A 19,472-nucleotide genomic window follows, 5' to 3' on the forward strand; every position below is an offset into this window, starting at 1 on the left:
TGTTTAACGGAAAGGTCATTGTTGGAAAGAATAAAAAATCTGATCGTGGTTTTTGCTTCGGCTTTTCCACGTTAAATCGTTTGTTTTATTTAAATGAACAGATACTATGGTATTTCATGTATCCCAAACTTAACGGATAAGAGAAACTTAAATAAAATAATAAATAAAGAGAATGTGACATTCGCTCACAAATCAAACACAACAATAAAACAATTATTCACCAACACAAAAACCAAAATATAAAAAGAACAACAACATGATATAATTTATAATATTGGGTGCAGTGGCAAGGAGGAGGAGTCGTGCAATCTGATCTACATTGGGACAACAAATAGATCATTGGAGACGAGACTAATCGAACACAAAACGGATATTCGGAACAAAAGAGAAAAGACTGGGTTATTACAACATATAATAGAAACTGGCCACTCTGCAGACTTCGATAATACAACAATAATGGACAAGGAAAAGAGAACAAATAATAGATACACACTTGAAAGTCTACGTATACAACAAAATATAGAGAAAACAATGAATACTCAAGAAGATAGAGACAATACAATAGCAAGTTATTCTTTGGCAATAAGAGCCCTGTAATTTTCTGTTATAATTCATATTTAAATTCAAATTGTTTTTCATTTTGTTTTTCTAAAGTGAAATGATGTATGTTTTTATTTTTTATTTTAACTTTTATTTATTAAATGTCAATAATTTATATTTTTATTTTAGAAAATTCGAAAGTTTTTAATTATTAATCATCTGCCAATTAATAAATGTAACAAAATAATATTTTCATGTAAGTTTAATTTTTAATTTTTGTATAGTGTAAAAAGTTTTCAATATAATATTTAACAGATTTAATAAAATACCCCTGAAGAAGTCGAGAAATTACGACGAAACGTAGGGAAAAAGTATGAAATAAAGATTTTTATTTGCATATAGAAGGAAGTGACCAAAAAAACCCGATTCAACATAAACATTAATAGTTCAAATAATTGGTCATTATCATTAATTCAACTTTGTTTTTTTTTTATTTTTCAATTAAATATTTTGAAAAATACTTCAAAAAGGTAAGATTCGATATGTAAACTTAACGAGTGTTCCTGTCTAGACATGATATTTGGCCTTAATTTTTGTTCAGGGAGGTTTTGGACGTTTTGGGGTATAATGCCACATACATTGCAAACTAACATAGAATTAACAGAACAAAAAGGAAAACGAAAGTGAAAATGACACTTCCGAGGAAGCGAAGAGGATACAGACGTTTTTTGTCCAATTTGTGATCTGTGCTTCTCCGACAAATTCGGAGCAAGATGTGACTGTATTTAAAGCTCTAAATGCCAGAGATCGATGCACAAGGACCCGATGGTTCACGCGATTGAACTTAAAAAAGACATACTGCCTAAATATCTGCCGGCATATCAACCCGTCAGAAGTGGGTAAAATGCCACTTTTTGAGGTTTTTTTTTAAACTTTATTTAAAATGAATTAAACGAATTAAAGTTATGTTTTTATTGGTTTTCCTATTAAATAAAATGACAATCTAATAAATTTAAAAAAATCTTGAACTAAACTTGCTTTTACCATTTAATAGAATTGTTTTACTGTTAAGTGTGGCATATTCCCACGACTTACCCTAAACATTTTTAAATAAAGGTTTCTGTACATCATCAACCTCATTTTATAATTATTGGTATTGAAAATATGTTTAATATGATTTGGACTTTCAGATTCTCATCTTTTTATGTCTTCCTTTCCTCAAAACTTTTGCAGGGTATTGGGTTTCAAATACCAAAGGAAATACTATCTTTTCTTTATACAATATTTTTTCACTGTGACAAGAAGAGACAGTATCATTGTTTGCATTAAATGTTTCAATTGTGTTCTAATAATAATGACGTAATAAACTATAGATTTCATTTTGTATTTAAAGCTCTAATACATTTAAAAGCTATATACATAAATCAAAATGAAACAAAATATTTTTTTTATGAAAAATGAAGATATTCTATAACACATTAAAGTATTTTACGCAAACAATTCAATTTATTTATAATCTGTCACTTTTTGTTATTAAACAAAAATGTAATGTTATTAAAAGCAACGACAATACTTTCAGTAGATTTTAGGCGTGTTTTTTTTGACATCGCTATCTGCAACCAAATTTGATTTACCAAAAAAACGTATCCGCAGTTGCCCATCCGCAGCTGTCAGATAATAAAAAAAAAGAACGAATTTTATTCAAGATTATTTTTAAGTAGTTTTTACGTATAATTAATTTATTTTTGAAACGTTAGAAATAAAAAAAAAACAAGTTGGATTTTCTAGATTTTCCTTTTGTGCATCCATCTGCATATGTTCAAAGTTTGATTTTTTATTTTGGTTTTGCTTTCGGACAAGCTTTTGACATATAGAGGTATGTTCGTAGATTTTGTCAGTCGTGAATATAAACGGTGGCCCGTTTTGAAAGGGAATATAAGACTGATTGCACTTATTTTGGAAAGATCTAAGTGAGTTTGATCTGCTGTCAAAATTTCTTTGTAAACAGAGGTGCTAGTTAAGTTTAAGTTTTTTGGCTCTTTTTTTCTAATTTTTCTTGCCAAACAAATTAAATTTTCCGGTAAACAACAAAAAATAACAGTAAACAAAGTATAGGATATTTAAAAGTCGACAAAAAAAAAACATTTGAGGAACACGTAAGATTGGCCATAAAGTTATAAAAACAAAAGCAATCAAAATAAATTGTTTTTTTACCAGTAAAACTCAGTCTACAACATCATTAAATTATTTTTGTTTTTAATAATTAAATTGTTTTGATTTAAAATATCTCGATGTCGTTTTTATGTGCAACATCTATAAAGAGAAATTAAAAAACACACCTAATTTTGCAGTAATTCATTTTTTTAAATTCACATTTGGCGCAATAATTATGTGGGTGACTGTAACTATGTCTGATAAATGTCAGAAAGCGAGCAAAAGTTCAGTCTGGTTGAACTTTTGCTCGCTTTCTTACGTTTCCTTACGTTTGTCAAAAAAAGCGTACGTAAGAAAAGCGTCATTGTGTGAGGTTACACAGATTTCCTATAGTTGAACTTTTCACAGTTGTCAAATTCAGCTTTAAGAGTGCACGGGTTATAAGACCAGTAAATGTTATCAAAGGCTTTAAAATAACTGGCATTTGTCCATATACCAGCAAGCAGCAGCTAGAAAAAGCAATTCCTACCAAAATTTTCTCCGATCGAGTATCGATACTCGAAAAAATGTCAATTTCTTATCCGCAGCCAGACATAAGTTTTATTTTTCTCCGCAGCTGGGTGTTGTATTTGTAATACATGGAAGCTCCCACTGCAGATACGGATAGCTGTGCCAAAAAAAACACGCCTTTTAATATACGAGCAAATAGAAGCCTTGATTTTTCTAATCCTAGTAGCAACTTCATTTCTGATATTTTATTTTGAATTCAAGTACGAAAATAGGACTGACCTTTTATTTTGCAATTCAATTGAAGCCAATTTCAAGATCAGAATTTAACTTGCTGTGTCGAAAGTCGACCGAGTTCGGCTATGAAATTAAAACAGTTTACTCATGAATATCAGAGCTTTATAAAAAAACGACTGTTCGAATTTGAAATAAGCTTTTACAAAAATAGTTGGCTTTATTTGGGTATTTTTATGAAAACAATACGCTCAAATTTATTTTTGTAGCTTACTTTGTAATATATACTTAAAGTAAACGTCAAAAATTTTTTTTCATATGTACATATGTATAAGCCATGAGAATCATTTAAAAAGTGACATAAAAATGCTCAAATTTGTAATTCTCGACTTTGAGCTTTATTATTGGTTGAATGGAAATTTGTATCTCAAAACTAATAATGCAATTAGATTCCTCATTAAAAATACTAAAGGATTACATTATTAAAATATTAAATTTCGCATTTTACAAATCAGAATCCATAATCAGAAACACTCACACACTCAAACCCTTAAAAGTCAAATTTGTCAAACTACTTTTTTTGACGTGATTTTGATACAAATCGATGAACCATGGCAGCCACCACAAAAAAGTGACGCCATTTTCTCCCGTTCCACTCTCGCACTTTCGCAGTGCGGCAAAAATTTCAATTAAAAATTAAAAATAAACTATTAGAGGTACAAAAATCTTCTATAGCTTCTTTGAAAGATAATAACCTAAAGCTTAATCCAAATAAAGGATTTTTAAAAATTCCGTCGTTTAATAGGGTAAACAGGGGTAAAACGGAAAGATGAAATTTGGGCTAAAATCTAAACGCGAAGTTGTAGAGAGTTGATTTTTGTTGCTATATTTTTTTTGACAATTCTAAAGGTGCCAGGTGAAACATGAGAGAAAAAAAATTAGGCGTCTAATACGGAATTTTTTCCAACACTCTGCGTGAATTTTTGAAAAACACCTTGCGTTCAAAAAATCTCAAACTTATAGGACATGTAGGTTTTTGGCCTTATGCATGCATGTGCAAAAAATTGTTTAGTCTGTTTTGAATGAATAAAGGAATAAACAAGTTTTTAAAAAACACGTTTTGTGACCGTTTTTAACCGATGTTCATGTTTTTTTTATTTTTATCTTTTTTTATTTAATACACAGAGAAAAATATGACCCGCTAAAAACTAACAGATTGCCATATTGTTTTACCGTCCATACATTTCATAAGGAAATCTTATTAAAATCAACGATTAATAAGGTTTTTTTAAGGAGATTTCTTATTATTTTTTTAGAGAAAATCTTATTAAAATTTGACTGAAAAGTTGATTTTTGTTTGCAACTTAGCACTAGAAAAAAAATTGCAATCAATATTTTCATGGCAGGTTGGTTCGGGTGGTAAGGTGGGCGACTAACGATTTGAAGTCTCCAGTTCGATTCCCAGCCTGGTCATCGTTTTTTTTTTTTTTTTTGCAGATTTTAAAACAATAAGGAAAACCCGATTGTTTTAATAAGGTTTCCTTCTTGGATGAAAACCATAGAGAAATCTTATTGTTTTTGTTCTATTTTATGTGGTCTATTTTTCTCTGTGAGATACAGGAATAAAGTATATAGAGTAATGATAGACCATGACCACGACTAAATGTGTGCAAAGTTTCAATCATTTTCGTAAACACAATTTTGAGATAACGGTAATAAAATTTTAGAATTCAACAGGTTATAACTTTTGACCAAGAGCAGATACATAGAAATTTTATTAAACTTTTATGAGCATTCTGATACAATTACCTTTCATTTGGTATATCACACATAACGGTAGACTAACTACAAGCTACACAATATTAAATCAAGAAACTTGCGAAAAACCTCAAAATACCAGTGGAGATCTGTTGCCCCCCGAACAGTGTGGGAAGTACCGTAATCTCAGTCTGGAAATTCGACATGGTTGACTTTAAAAAATTCTAACTAGGGCTGTAAAAGTAACGACAAAATGAGTACCCGCATGTATACGTTACTTTTGATACTAGTACCCGCATTATTATTATCGTTACTCGTTACTTTCGTATGCTTCGTATTTTTCGTATATTTCGTATGTTTCGCATGTTTCGTATGTTTCGTTACTTTCACTTTCACATGCTTCGTACGTTTCTTACATTTCGTATATTTCATGTATTTGATACTTTCGTATGTTTGGTAGAGCTGTAGCAAATCGTATGTATTCGTTACTAAAATGCGGGTTTTTGCTTCAGTAACGAGTAACGAAACGTTACTTTCTAAACAGTATCGTTACTCGCATGTTTCGTTACTGGGTACTGAAGTAACTAAACATACACGAGATACGAAACATACGAGTAACGACAGATACGAAACATACGAGTAACGACCCTATTCCAATTTCAATACTAAATCATCCGATATATGAGATACGAAACGAAGTGATACACTCAATTTGGCGCATTTAGCATCTCGTATCGATATCATTACCGTAGTCGGAATGCTAACTCCAGATAATTATCTGGAGTTTACTTTTGTCTCGATAATAGCAGTAGTGCCAAGGTATAGTTGAGTTATCGATAATAATTTATACAGAAATATCAAAAGAGACCTTTTAGTATTTTCTCTATTTGGCCGAAATATACCCATGCCGAACCCAATGTGTTTATGACCTTTTTGTTAATGGTCTTGAAATGTAGCTTAAGAATGTACAAAAGTGTTTTGGTTTTTGAAAAAATTTGTTAATTTTCAGTGCAAAATTTTCAACTAAAAAAAAGCCGAAAAAAGAGGTTTAAAAATCACTGTCAATAGAAAAAAAAAATGAAAAATTGTTCGACATGATTGAAGTGTTAATATTCCGAGATCTGCGCGATGTACTTTTGAAATAAAGGTCTGTAAAGAATTGTGATAAGATTACTGAACGGATATAAACAAAAAATTACCAAAATTTTGTCGAAAAAATAGAATAAAATAAAAAAAGTTTCCACGTTTGATTAAAAAAAAATCGAAAAAAAAATCAGTATAGCTACCTTCAAACTCTTACAACATGAGAACGCCGCAACTTAAATTAATGTTTATGGCTTTAAAAAGTAGCTTAGATTATACAAGTTATTATTGGTTTTTTTCAAAAGAAAATTTTTTTCACTCTTATACCAACGTACGAAACATACTTAAAATACTAAACATACGAAACGTATCAAATACATGAAATATACGAAAAGTACGAAGCATGCGAAAGTAACGAAACATACGAAACATGCGAAACATACGAAACACACGAAGCATACGAAATATACCAAGCATACGAAAGTAACGAGTAACGATATTATTGATGCGGGTACTAGTATCAAAAGTAACGTATACATGCGGGTAGAGCTGTAGCAAACCGTATGTATTCGTTACTTAAATGCGGGTATTCACTTCAGTAACGAGTAACGAAACGTTACTGCCCAAATAATTTCGTTACTCGTATGTTTCGTTACTAGTACTGAACAAGTAACGAAACATGCGAAACATACGAAACGTGCGAAACATACAAAAAATACGGAACATACGAGTAACGACGATACTCCAATTCCAATACCAATTTGGAAATGCGAAACGAAAACAAAATGGTACACTGCATTTGTCGTGTGCGCATTATTTCGCATCTCGTATCGGTTCGGTATCATCATTTATGTATTTTACGATTTTGTTGTTCTGTTTTTGTGTATGTTTATCAAAAGGGGTAAATAAGAATTCTGTTTCTTTCTCTTTCGTACCTGTTCTTTATGGACATGTGCGTGTGGAGTGAATTATGTGAAAGTGTGTTTGAGTGTAGTGTAGATACATTCCAATTAGAATACCAATTTGGATAGGTAAATGTGAAACAAAAACAAAATGGTACACTGCATCTGTTGGGGCGTAGCCGTACTTGTATTCTGTTTTCTCCTTTTTTCCTTTTGTAATTAATAAAAAGAATTTTTCTTTTCCTTTGTTTGATTTGTTTAATTTATTTTATTCTTTAGTTTGATTCAAACAAATAATTACAATTTTGGTTTTATTCGTGGTTTAAAGTTTTTGTTTTTTTTCTTTTGATTTGCTTGTGTGTGGTGAGGTGGTGTCTGACATGAGTGACGACAACTTTGAATGAGAATATGGAATGAATGTGATTGAATGAAATGATTGAATGGGTTTTTATTTTAGGTTGGCTGCAATGACAATTTTTAAGTTTGGACCGGGAGGAAACGAAACATGGGCGTGTTCGTATATTCTTATTTGAATCTTGAATTGTTTGGTTTCTTAATTATGTCAGTTATGATTCTATTTAACTATTTCTGGTAAAAACTTTATTCAGCACCGGCACATTCATATCTTAAAAAAAAAAATTACTTTTAGGTACATCGAAAATCTGATATTGAAAGCAGATTCTTGAAAACTTTACTCTTTGCTAAGCTAGTTGAGCTAGAGAATATTTGTATACCATTTTAAAAAAGATTTCTTGTCATTCAAAATCTTGCATTATTAAATTTTTAATGTCGTTTTTACTTTTAATATATATAAAAAAAAAACAACCAAAATAATAAGTTCTTAACGTAAATCGTGAGACATAACAAAAATACCAAATGTAGGAAATATACGAAATATACGAAATATACGAAACATACGAAATATACGAAATATACGAAGCATACGAAGCATACGAAACATACGAAACATGCGAAACATGCGAAACATACGAAATATACCTAAAGTAACGAAAGTAACGAGTAACGATATCGTTGATGCGGGTACTAGAACCAAAAGTAACGTATACATGCGGGTACTCATTTTGTCGTTACTTTTACAGCCCTATAATAGAACTCCATTTATAAGCGCTTTAACAAACCATTGGGATCCATTCTTGACACTTTTTTTTTTGATCAAAAAGTGGTTTAGGAAGAAAAATGTTTTCATTGAAATCAACACTTAAAACACTTTATTCCAGTACTAAATACAAGCTTTTACCTTGTTGATGAAGATAAACCGGAAAAATAATTTTGTCCGCGTAAAATTGGAAAATACCCCTATGTGCATAGGTCTGTTTGGGTACTGCCTGAAACAGAAATATTTCTACTTTTTTCAACATTTTTAGCCCAATTCCTAACCAAACAGAACTTATATTGTATAAATGTCCCAATTAGTTAAAACACCAGAGATTTCAAAATAATTTCAAACTTCTTTTTACATTTTTTTATTTAATTTCTGAAATTTTTTTTTTATTTTCAACAAAGTGAGTGTGTCTAAAATGGTTTCCTACGTTCCATCTTAGTTTCTTTTATAATCCTACGAACTTGATCTACAACCCTATTGAATTGTATTCTTTTATAATATTATTCCTATTTAATAACCTTGAACAAGCATTTTAAAAATATATGCATTTATTTTTCCACGTTACAGGTAGTAGAATCATATTCATCAGAAATGCGTGCACGTCTCTTGCAATTTGTAACAGGATCGTCAAGAGTTCCTTTGCAAGGCTTTCGAGCACTACAAGGTTCGACTGGCGCAGTTGGGCCTAGGCTATTTACAATTCATTTGACCGCTGATGTACCCACGCAAAACCTGCCAAAAGCACATACATGTTTCAACCGTATCGACCTACCGCCTTATGAAACTTATCAACTTTTGTGTGACAAATTAACGCAAGCAGTAGAAGAAACTTGTGGATTTGCAGTGGAGTAGAATTTGAAACGCCATTTCTCTATACTCACTCAATCATCATTCTCATCTATATCATATAAAAAAGTATATATAAACTTTTTAATATACATATTATTATATATATTTATATTTACACATAATTACAAAATATCTAAACAGTTCTTACTCACATTGAACAATATTGTATGTATTTAAAACATGGATAACAGTATTTAATCGTTTTGCTGCCAGCAAAATGTGTTTTTATTTCTTACAAATGTCTTGGTTAATTAAAGAATCGTTTTATGACTAGCTGTCATTTGTGAAAAAAGTAGAATTCGCATTTTGTTAAAAATAGTTTAAAAACAATGTGAAACAAACAAGCGTTGTATATTTAACTTAGGAGACCAGGAAAAATCAACTTACGACCGTTCTAATATTCATATGTCTTGTTTTCGACTCTTCTCGTAGTGTTCAATTATGCAATTTGAAGCGAATTTCTCCAATATTTCAGTTAACTGACAGCTGTATGACTATTCCGATTCTATGATAAACTTTCTTTTCCCCTTCGGGTAAGGGAAAAGAAAGAATATACCCGAGGTAGGCATGCCTGTCGTAAGAGGCGACTAAAATCTGGTAAATCCACCTTCTTCGGAGGTCGGCTCTAAGGATTCTGGGGAGATCCAATCATTCCAATTCGAACACCACCAACATCGAGTGTATCCGGGCAAAAGAGTCCGCCCAAACCGCCAGAGCATGCAAAAGAAGACTCAAAGAAAGTAAAAAGTCTTGTAAAGACAATAAAGATTTTCGTCAAAGGCTCGACGAAACATTGCAACTTTATCAAGAGTTGAAATAAGAAATAAAATATCTAAGAAATGAAAATGGGCCCTTAAAGAAAGCTCAGCTAGAAATCGATCTTCTTCGCAAAGAAAATGTTATGTTGAAAAAAGCTAAAACAGATATAGAATCAAGTGGATATTCACGCATATAAAACAGACGAAGAAGAGCTAGAACGTGAAACGAAAAGATCCTCTTCCGAAACGGAAGAAGTGAATGTAGAAGTAAATAAACAAAACGATAAAAATAACGGAGAAAAACCTGTTAAAATAAGGCCACCGCCCCCGATTAATGTTGTCGGGGTTGCGGACCTCAATAAATTACAAACTATTTTAAAGGCGTTACCGCCGACGAATTTTAAAGTTATCTCGCTTAATAACAACAAGTGGAAAGTTTGTGTAAAAGACTCCGATAACTGTTTTTTCCTTTCGCGAAGACTAAACGAAGAAAAATTAGAGTGGTACACATACGAAAACAAATCAGAAAGACCTCTACACGTCGTCGCACAGTGTGGGATTTCGCGAATTTAGCGGAATTTAATTCGAAAAAAGACTTGTCTTGTTTGATGCCACAACCGGTTTTTTCTAAAGCTAATAGATTGTAAAAAGTGATAACAAAAGCATTGATAGGTGGGGATCATGTAAACAAAAAAAAAAATAGCTTCGAAGTTGCAGTTGGCGATTTTTTTTTCTGCTTATTTTGTGAAAGAGATTACTTTGCTCTTGATTTTTTCTCGTGCGTTTGGTGTGTGTTTTAATAAAAGTTTTATTTTTTTTATATTTTCTAAATATCAAGGTATAATTATGTGAGTAATTTTTTGTTTCACAGGGTGTTTTACATTTTTGTTTTGGTGATTGAAGTTAAAAAAATGATTTTTTTTTCGATTTTTGTACCTTTGTTAGAGCAGAACTTTAGTTATTCCGCGTTATTCCGCTTAGATACAATATTCAATGCAAAGCTTGAGATTTATTATCTATCAAGAATCACTAAAATTTGACACCCCAATTTTGTTATGATATATTTTTTCTTTTTTTCTAAATGACCATCAAAAAAAAATGATGGCATACCTACCGTAAAAATCGAATAACTTTTTGGGATTTTGTTAGAAGAAGAATGTTATAGAATTATAAACTTTTTTATTTCACAGGGTGTTCAAAAAATTTGTGAATTTGATTTTAAAATAATTCCAATAGAAATACAGGGTGTTCAAATTCAAAGTTAACAGTAAGAAAAAAAAAAGAATTAAGTTATTTAAAAAATAATATTCCATAAATAACCGAGATTAGAAGCTCTACTCCGCTCACCAGGGACTGATATGGACGTGGATTTCGTCGAACCACCCCCATATACAGGAGCCGTGCCCGTTCCCAATGCAAAGGGCAATCTAGATGCTCAGGCACCACAAGGTCCAAGCTCTATGATTGAAGGTAACGAACACGTCAACAAGCCCCAGCAGAAAGATTACACTGGTCAACAAAATTTAACTTTTTTTTTGCCACAAGAACCCAAATATACTTTTCTAGTAGTTTTTGGGGTGCTGAATCCGAATCTGAAGTCAGAAAAATTTGATTGGCCTTCGTTTTTGAAATATTACCGTTAAAAATGTCAAAAAACGTAATTTTGGCTGTTTTCGAGGTTCTGTTTTTATGTGGGGTAATTCATTATAAACAAATTTGTAATGGTTATTATAAGAACAGATATTCTTCTTTCAAAAACTGTTTAAATTTTCCCCATATCTCTTTTATTGCTCGAGATATCTTTAGCTTCATTTAATAAGTCAAAGAGAAACTAAACTTAATCTAAAGTTTAAGTCACTGGTCACAGAATTTTTGCCACAAGAACCAAAATATACTTTTCTGAAGGCTTTTGAGTTGCTGAACTCAAATCCGCAATCGGAAAAATTCTATTAGCCTCCGTTCTTGAAATATAGCCGTTATAAAAAAAACCCTTTTTTTGCACTTTATAACGGTAATATTTTAAGAACGAAGGCTAATAGAATTTTTCTGATTGTGGATTCGAGTTCGGCAACCCAAAAACCTTCAGAAAAGTATATTTTGATTCTTGTGGCAAAAAAAGTGTAATTTGGTTGGCCAGTGTTGTTTCTGAATCAAAGACCGCTAATTAAATTTTAAATATCTCGGGCAATAAAAGAGATATCGGAAAGATTTAAACATTTTTTGAATGAATAAAACTAGCTCTTATTGGCACCGTTACAAATTTATTCACAATTAATTACTCCACATAAAAACATAACCTCGAAAACAGCCAAAATTACGTTTTTTGACATTTTCTAACGGTAATATTTCAAAAACGAAGGCCAATCAAATTTTTCTGACTTCAGATTCGGATTCAGCACCCCGAAAACTACTAGAAAAGTATATTTTGGTTCTTGTGGCAAAAACCTTGTTGACCAGTGTTATTTCACTGGGGCTCAGAAGCGACGTATAGCTGCGCAGATCAGAGACGGCATTGAGCCCGAAGAAGCCAGGCGCAGAGAAAAGGCTAGATACGCTAAAATACTAGCAGACAAGAAGGCAGGCACATCAGTGCAGCCAACAAACAAGGGCTAAAGGGAACGATCAGCTGACAACTCCCCTGCAGGAGCAGCCTCGAAGAAGCATCGTGCTCACGAGAAGACCAGATTCAGTCCAAATACCAGCAAAGACAAGCCCAGCAGTGCCGCCAAAACTGGATCCAACCATGGAAAAGAAGTTAATCAATCACGACCAAGCACATCAGGGGGCCCCTATCGGGATGCCACAGCCCAATGTAAGGTCGCGATTATGCACTTTCTCCATCCATTACAAACACTTACGGAGCGCGAAACCAAACTGGTCAGAAAAAGCGTTCTGGAAGAAATGGACAAAGCAGACAAAAACTGTCCAGCAGTTAAGTTTGTAGCCGTCTCGGACAGAGTCGGATGGCTCTCGTTTACCTGGCAGAAAAAATAAAGCCATGGAAGGACGCAAAACTAGGTGTCACTCAGGGCAACGATATACCCAAGCAACACGTTTGCGTTACTTATGTCCCGGAAGATGAAAATCTCACCAAAGACATTTTTCTAAATCGGCTTGGAAAACAAAACACCGATTTAAACACCAAAGGATGGAGAGTCCTCAGGATCATCAAAGAAAAAAGTGGCGGTTATCACGTCACTTTCTCTGTCGATGAGAAATCCAAGGACTCCATTCTGAAGTCAAAGCGCAAACTGTTCTTGAACTTCTCTCAGATCCAAATTAGGATCAAGGCAAACTCAAGACAGGAAGGCACTGGCACGCAAGGAAACAACAAGGGCGATAGCTCTAAGGACCTTGCAACAACAGAGGAAGCAAACACAGATGCTCCTACAATCAGTGGGTCAACGGTAGAAGTTGCCAACCCCAGGAAGTCTAAGGTCCATTTTTTTCACTCGGAGTTGAACAAAACTTGAGAATTTTTATATTAAAAATTCTCAAGTTATGTTCAACTCCGAGTGAAGAAAATGGACCTAAGACGTCTGAAGACTTGTCTCGGACCGATGAGACCCCTGGGGATAACTCTATCGCGGCACCTGGAACTGATACTGGCGCTCCTGCCAGTAAACCCGCTCAACAATAACCATGGGATTGAGGTGTATCCAAATTAATCTGCAGCATGCGAAGGCTGCCTCGGCAGTACTAAGCCACAGATTCAATAAGGAACACCTTGATATAGCCTTTATCCAGGAACCTTACATAGTGAAAGACCAGATAAAAGGCCTATCAGGTGAGCTAATTTATGATTCTAGTAGTGAAGGTAGACCTAGAGCTTGCATTATGATAAATAAATCTATAATAACCATTCCTATTCCACAGTACACCAACAAGGACATGGTAGCAGCTATCATCCAGCTGCAAACCTCGGAGGGTAGGTCAGAAGCTGTCATCTGCTCAGCCTACCTGGCAGGGGATTCTGCCGACCTAAGCTTCACACCACTGCAGGATCTTATAGACTACTGTGGCAGAACAGGCCGGCAAATCATCATTAGTTGTGATGCTAACGCCCACCACACTGTATGGGGCAGCTCCAACATAAACAAAAGGGGTGAGTACCTTCTAGAATTCATTTTTAAAAATAATCTTGAAATCTTAAACTATGGGAATAGCCCTACTTTCATGAACAGAATCAGGGAAGAAGTCCTTGATCTCACCCTATCCACTTCATTCATAGGTAATGCTATACAAAACTGGCATGTTTCGACTGAAACATCAATGTCAGATCACCGGCAAATTTGCTTTGATAAATGTATAGAATCAAAACTCCCCTTAACGTACAGACAACCGAGAGCGACAAACTGGGACGACTACTGCCTAGAAATCTCGCAAATGATCAGAAACTGTCCAAACAGCATCAGAGATATTGACAGCCTCGAAATAAGCTGCAACAGTCTTAATGCAACAATCACCACTGGCTACCATAACGCATGCCCAGAGAAAACGAAATCAGGCACCATGGTGGAATGCCAAGCTCTCAAAGCTAAGAACGCTGACCAGAAAACTATTCAACAAAGCCAAGCGCAATGGAGACTGGACCTCATACCGCACTTCTCTAACCAACTACAATACAGAGATTAGAAGAGCCAAAAGAGAATCATGGAAAAAGTTATGCAATGATATATCTGATATACAAAGCAGCGCTCGCATCCACAGAATTCTCGCTAAAGAGCACACTAATCATATTGGTCTCTTAAAAAACACGGATGGCACGCGTGCGGAAAATGGTCCAGATACGTTACAAATCCTTACGGACACTCACTTTCCAAACTCTATAGTCATACCCTCAGATCTATCTAGTCCTTCTCCCCAGTTCAGGCTTACCAGAACAAACAGAGAGGACTGGAAAAGAGCAAGGGATATGTTCTATGAGGGAAATATAAAATGGGCAATAAATTCCTTCGACCCATATAAATCTCCCGGAGAAGATGGAATCTTTCCAGCACTCCTTCAGAAAGGAAATGAGTAAATTACACCTATGCTAATAAACATATTTAGAACAAGCTACGCATGGGGTTACTTACCAACAAGCTGGAAAAAAGTAACGGTCAAATTCATTCCTAAATCAGGACGAAGACCAACTGACCAAGCTTAATCCTTCAGACCAATTAGTCTTACCTCATTCCTCCTGAAAACAATGGAAAAGATACTAGACAGGCATATCAGGGACGGGCCATTGAAAACAACACCTCTTCACAACAACCGATATGCCTACCAGCCAGGAAAATCAACCACGCTTGCTCTTCAGGAATTAACAATGCGGATTGATAAATCCCTTAACGACAAAGAGACTGCAATAGGTTGCTTCCTAGACATTGAGGGTGCTTTCGATAACACTGATTATGCTCAAATACAACGCTGCATCCTCAGCACTGGGGTAGATCCTACCACATGCAGATGGATTCAACATATGCTTAGTCACAGGAAAATTAATGCCACACTGGGCAATGACAAAATCAGAATCACAGCTGCAAAAGGATGCCCTCAAGGCGGGGTTCTTTCCCCACTTCTGTGGTCCATTGTAGTTAATGAATTGATTGTCATACTTAGCAATGCTGGATTTTATGTTCAGGGCTATGCTGACGACATTGTGATCCTCATTAAAGGTAAATTCGAAGACACGATCTCGAATCTTCTACAAAGAGCACTCAATCTAGTGGCAAACTGGTGCCTAAAAGTTGGACTTGACGTCAACCCTAAAAAAAGTACCATAGTCGCCTTCACCAGAAAAAGAAATAAACACAAACTTATAAAGCCTACTCTATTCGGTGAAGCGATAGAATTCTCAAAGGAAGTTAAATATCTAGGGGTTACCCTAGACGAAAAACTCAACTGGAACTCTAATATACAGAAAACCATTGACAAAGCCAGGACTGCCTTATGGACCAGCAAATGTCTAACTGGTAAAAACTGGGGTGCCAACCCCAAAATCTCTCGCTGGCTCTATACAGCCATTGCCAGACCAATTATAACATACGCTGCACCGGTCTGGTGGCATAAAACAAAACAAAAAACAGTACAAGCCAAGCTCAATAAACTACAAAGACTAGCTTGTATAAATATTACAGGAGCAATGAGAACAGCCCCCACAGCAGCGTTAGAAGTTATCACAGATCTACCACCACTCCATCTCCTACTAAAGAAAGAAGCCATGGTCAACGGCTACAGGCTCATCGCAGAAGATAACTCTAATTTCAAGATAATTCACTCTGATATTCTCACTGAATTAAATAGGGAAGAATTACTTAAAATATCTCTAGTAGACAATTGTCTCCCAAGATATAACATCACCCAAAACTATAAGGTCACATTCCCCTCACGACATGAGTGGGAACAGAACAGACCCATCTTCAATAGCGAGTCTCATGTATGGTACACAGATGGCTCCAAAACAAATGAAGGTGTTGGGGCCGGAGTATTCGGAATGAACACCAAAACTTATCTGCACCAGAGCATGGACAGCTTCAATTCCGTATTCCAAGCAGAGATATTCGCAATTGAACTCTGCCTCAGAGAAAACTTAAACAGAGCTGTAATAAACAAAAAAATTTATATTCTCTCTGACAGCAAGGCCGCACTCCTAGCTCTTAGGAGCAATGAAGTCACCTCGAAGCTAGTATGGGACTGTATACAGCTACTACACCAGCTTGCCAGTACAAACAGAGTTCAACTCATTTGGATACTTGGTCACAGCGGTCACGTTGGGAATGAAATAGCAGACACACTAGCCAGAAAAGGTTCCGCATCTACATTCATGATGCCAAGACCATTCTGTGGCATACCAACAAGCACTGCAAAACATTACATTAATAAATGGCTAAGAGATATGGCTAATCATTACTGGACGCATACGGAAGGTAACAGACAAGCCAAAAAATTTATACCAAAAATCTCCCACGCCAGAACGAAACAACTCCTCACACTCACCAGGAGTCAGATTCGCATAACCACAGGCTTCCTTACTGGACACTGCTCTGTAAAAAAAACACCTCAAGACCATGGGCATTTCACAAGACGATACCTGCAGAATGTGTAACGAAGACGAAGAAACAGCAGAACACATATTGTGTCACTGTAATTGCTTAATCAATACACGTCGACGTCACCTCGGAGGGTATTATCTCGAAGCGGAAAACATTGCCGCTAGTTCACCCAAAAACATACTAAGTTTTCTAAACTCAGGATTTCTACGTGAACTCTAAAAAGAGGACATCACAATAGGCCCATCAGAGGCCGAAGTGATAAGGCGAATTATTCCCACTTCTCACCCTAATCTTAATCTTAATCTTAACCGAGATAAATTTTTTTTTCTTAAGGAATCTTACTTTTGTATTAGGTAATTTTCCCATATTATTTAAGTTTTTGTGTTCTGAAAGGTTCTGAAAGGGTACAAAACTTAAATAATATGGGAAAACTACCTAATAAAATGTCGGATTTCTTAAGAAAAAAAATTGTATCTCGGTTATTTATGGAATATTCTCAACAACTTTTAAGGTAACTTGCCGAAACATCGTAGAGCATTTTTTTTACACTACGGTTCATTGATTTAGAGTCATTTAAAATTTTTTAATACTTAGTTGGGCAAAAAAGTAATATTTGCTTTAAAACTGATGCAGCTGAGTTAAAATTTTTGAATGCATTTGGTAGCAGGGTTATTCAAGGTTGCGTAGCAAAAGAAAAAAATGAGAAAACTTAAGATTTGTAGTCACGGCATATGAAAAACGTCACAGGGTGACCATTTTTTCAACTTTTTTTCAAATGCCCATAACTCACAAAATATATGGCTGCGTTTTTTTAAATTATTTTTCTGATAACTGTCACCACCTACCCTATCTACCGTTTTCATTTCGACGTTAACTTTTGGGACACCCTGTATATGTATGTTGAATGTAGCTATAAACTGATAGTAAAGGTGAAATTGCTTACATTAATAACAAAACATATAGTAAAAACAATTAAATAAATTCAAATTGGCTTTTTATTTTACAAGAATAACACGATTGGTAAATACAAATTGTCTATTCCAGTTAAACTGATTTTTTTTTTCGACAGGAAGTTTACGGTTCTTTCAATTTTTGGTATGTTTGATGATGTATGGCAGAAAAAAATTCGTGACAGAACACTTACCAATTTAAAAAAAAAACATTGATTGTCCATAAATAAAGCTACGTAATTTAAAACATCCTTTGAAATAGTATCTTGTACGTTTTAGTAGCCTTTTAGATTATAGTTTCTTTAGTTCATATACAACGTCATTGACATATCGGTTTGCAAAAAACCTAGTCAATTCTGACAATAATTAATTTTTTTCTTTATTTTATTCATATTTGTCATAAAATTAAACAATAAATCATTCCTCAAAAGTTTTTTTTTGTAAATTATGATTTTCAAAAAAAAAGTACTTTTTGGTGAAAATAACCTGTCACTTCAAAGCTCATTTTACAAAAACTTAAATAAAATATCAGCAAAATGTGAATTACATTTGATTGTATACACATATTCAATGAACTAATCACAAAAAAAAACTACAACAAAATTTAAAATGCAAGCGTTATTAATTTTATTCCTCTAAATTCGCGAATTCCCACACTGTGCGTCGTGGCGAGGGGTTTACACTCCTCATGCCAAAAAAAAATGATGTCATCAGTACTCTTAAAGAACAAAATTACAAGATTTTAAATGCTGAAAACATCGTAAAGGAGAAAAAACAACAAAAAGATAAAGAAGCAGTCGTGGTACAACGTGGCCTCCCACTATTTATATTCACGTTTGATAAAACAGAAAAACTAGAGGAAATCTACAAAACTAAAACAATACTTAACCTCGTTGTTAAGATCGAACCTCTAAGAAACCGTACAAAGCAAGTACCTCAGTGTAAACGCTGTCAAGGTTTCAACCACACGCAAACATATTGCAAAAAAGAACCTAGGTGTGTGAAATGCGCGGGAAAACATTTAACTGCAGACTGTACCGGAAATAGCAAAAGTCCAGCGAAGTGCATTAATTGAAATGGAAGTCACCCGGCAAGCTATAGAGGCTGTGAAGTAGCCAAAGTGCCACAAAAAAAAATCATACTTAAAAAGGCTTTACTCTAAAGTGAATCTGAAGCTACGAATTTACTAGAACAGTAAGGTAAATTTGATCTTTTTGGGAACTCATACCTATATTAACTTTACATTAGCCCTGTTCCATTGGAGGTGGTAGTTTACTACAAGTAGATGTTTTGGTTAATCTAGTACTATCATCTACTCATGTTCTTCTTCCCGAGTAGATACGATTTGTATTGAATTCGTTGAAAGTGCGTTCCAGTGAAAATCGCTAGTAAACTACTAGTAGTATTTTGCCACCTCCCAATGGAACAGGGGTATTATAGTTACCAGGGGGTTTCCATAGCATTTAAATGGAAGATGGTTGAATAATTGGTGTATAACTTTCGCAGTTTATAAGATAATCTTATGAAACGTACTTTTTTGAAAAGGTAATAAACGTATGCACATTTTTGCATCACTT

The 19,472-nt window shown here is 34.3% G+C and overlaps 2 protein-coding genes across 2 annotated transcripts in view; both read left to right on the plus strand.

The window, feature by feature from the left end:
- Positions 1-9,348, plus strand: part of LOC129906875 (E3 ubiquitin-protein ligase SMURF2) — a 155,380-nt gene extending 146,032 nt beyond the window's left edge. Inside the window, exon 9 of the mRNA XM_055982833.1 lies at positions 8,869-9,348. Within this exon, the coding sequence (XP_055838808.1) occupies positions 8,869-9,153 (285 nt within the window). The 3' untranslated portion in view covers positions 9,154-9,348. The remainder of the gene's footprint in view (positions 1-8,868) is intronic.
- Positions 9,349-13,550: 4,202 nt separating this feature from the next.
- On the plus strand, positions 13,551-14,543 carry LOC129907842 (uncharacterized). Its single transcript, XM_055984247.1, has one exon. It carries the CDS (start codon positions 13,551-13,553, stop codon positions 14,541-14,543), a length of 993 nt encoding a protein of 330 aa, XP_055840222.1.
- Positions 14,544-19,472: the final 4,929 nt, after the last annotated feature.

The sequence above is a fragment of the Episyrphus balteatus genome, chromosome 1 (genome assembly GCF_945859705.1).
Source record: "Episyrphus balteatus chromosome 1, idEpiBalt1.1, whole genome shotgun sequence".
In the NCBI taxonomy this organism is placed as follows: Eukaryota; Metazoa; Arthropoda; class Insecta; order Diptera; family Syrphidae; genus Episyrphus; species Episyrphus balteatus.

What these genes read in the sequence shown, in the direction of transcription:
- LOC129907842 (XM_055984247.1), top strand. Translation starts at nt 13,551, where the DNA reads ATGGGATTGAGGTGTATCCAAATTAATCTGCAGCATGCGAAGGCTGCC.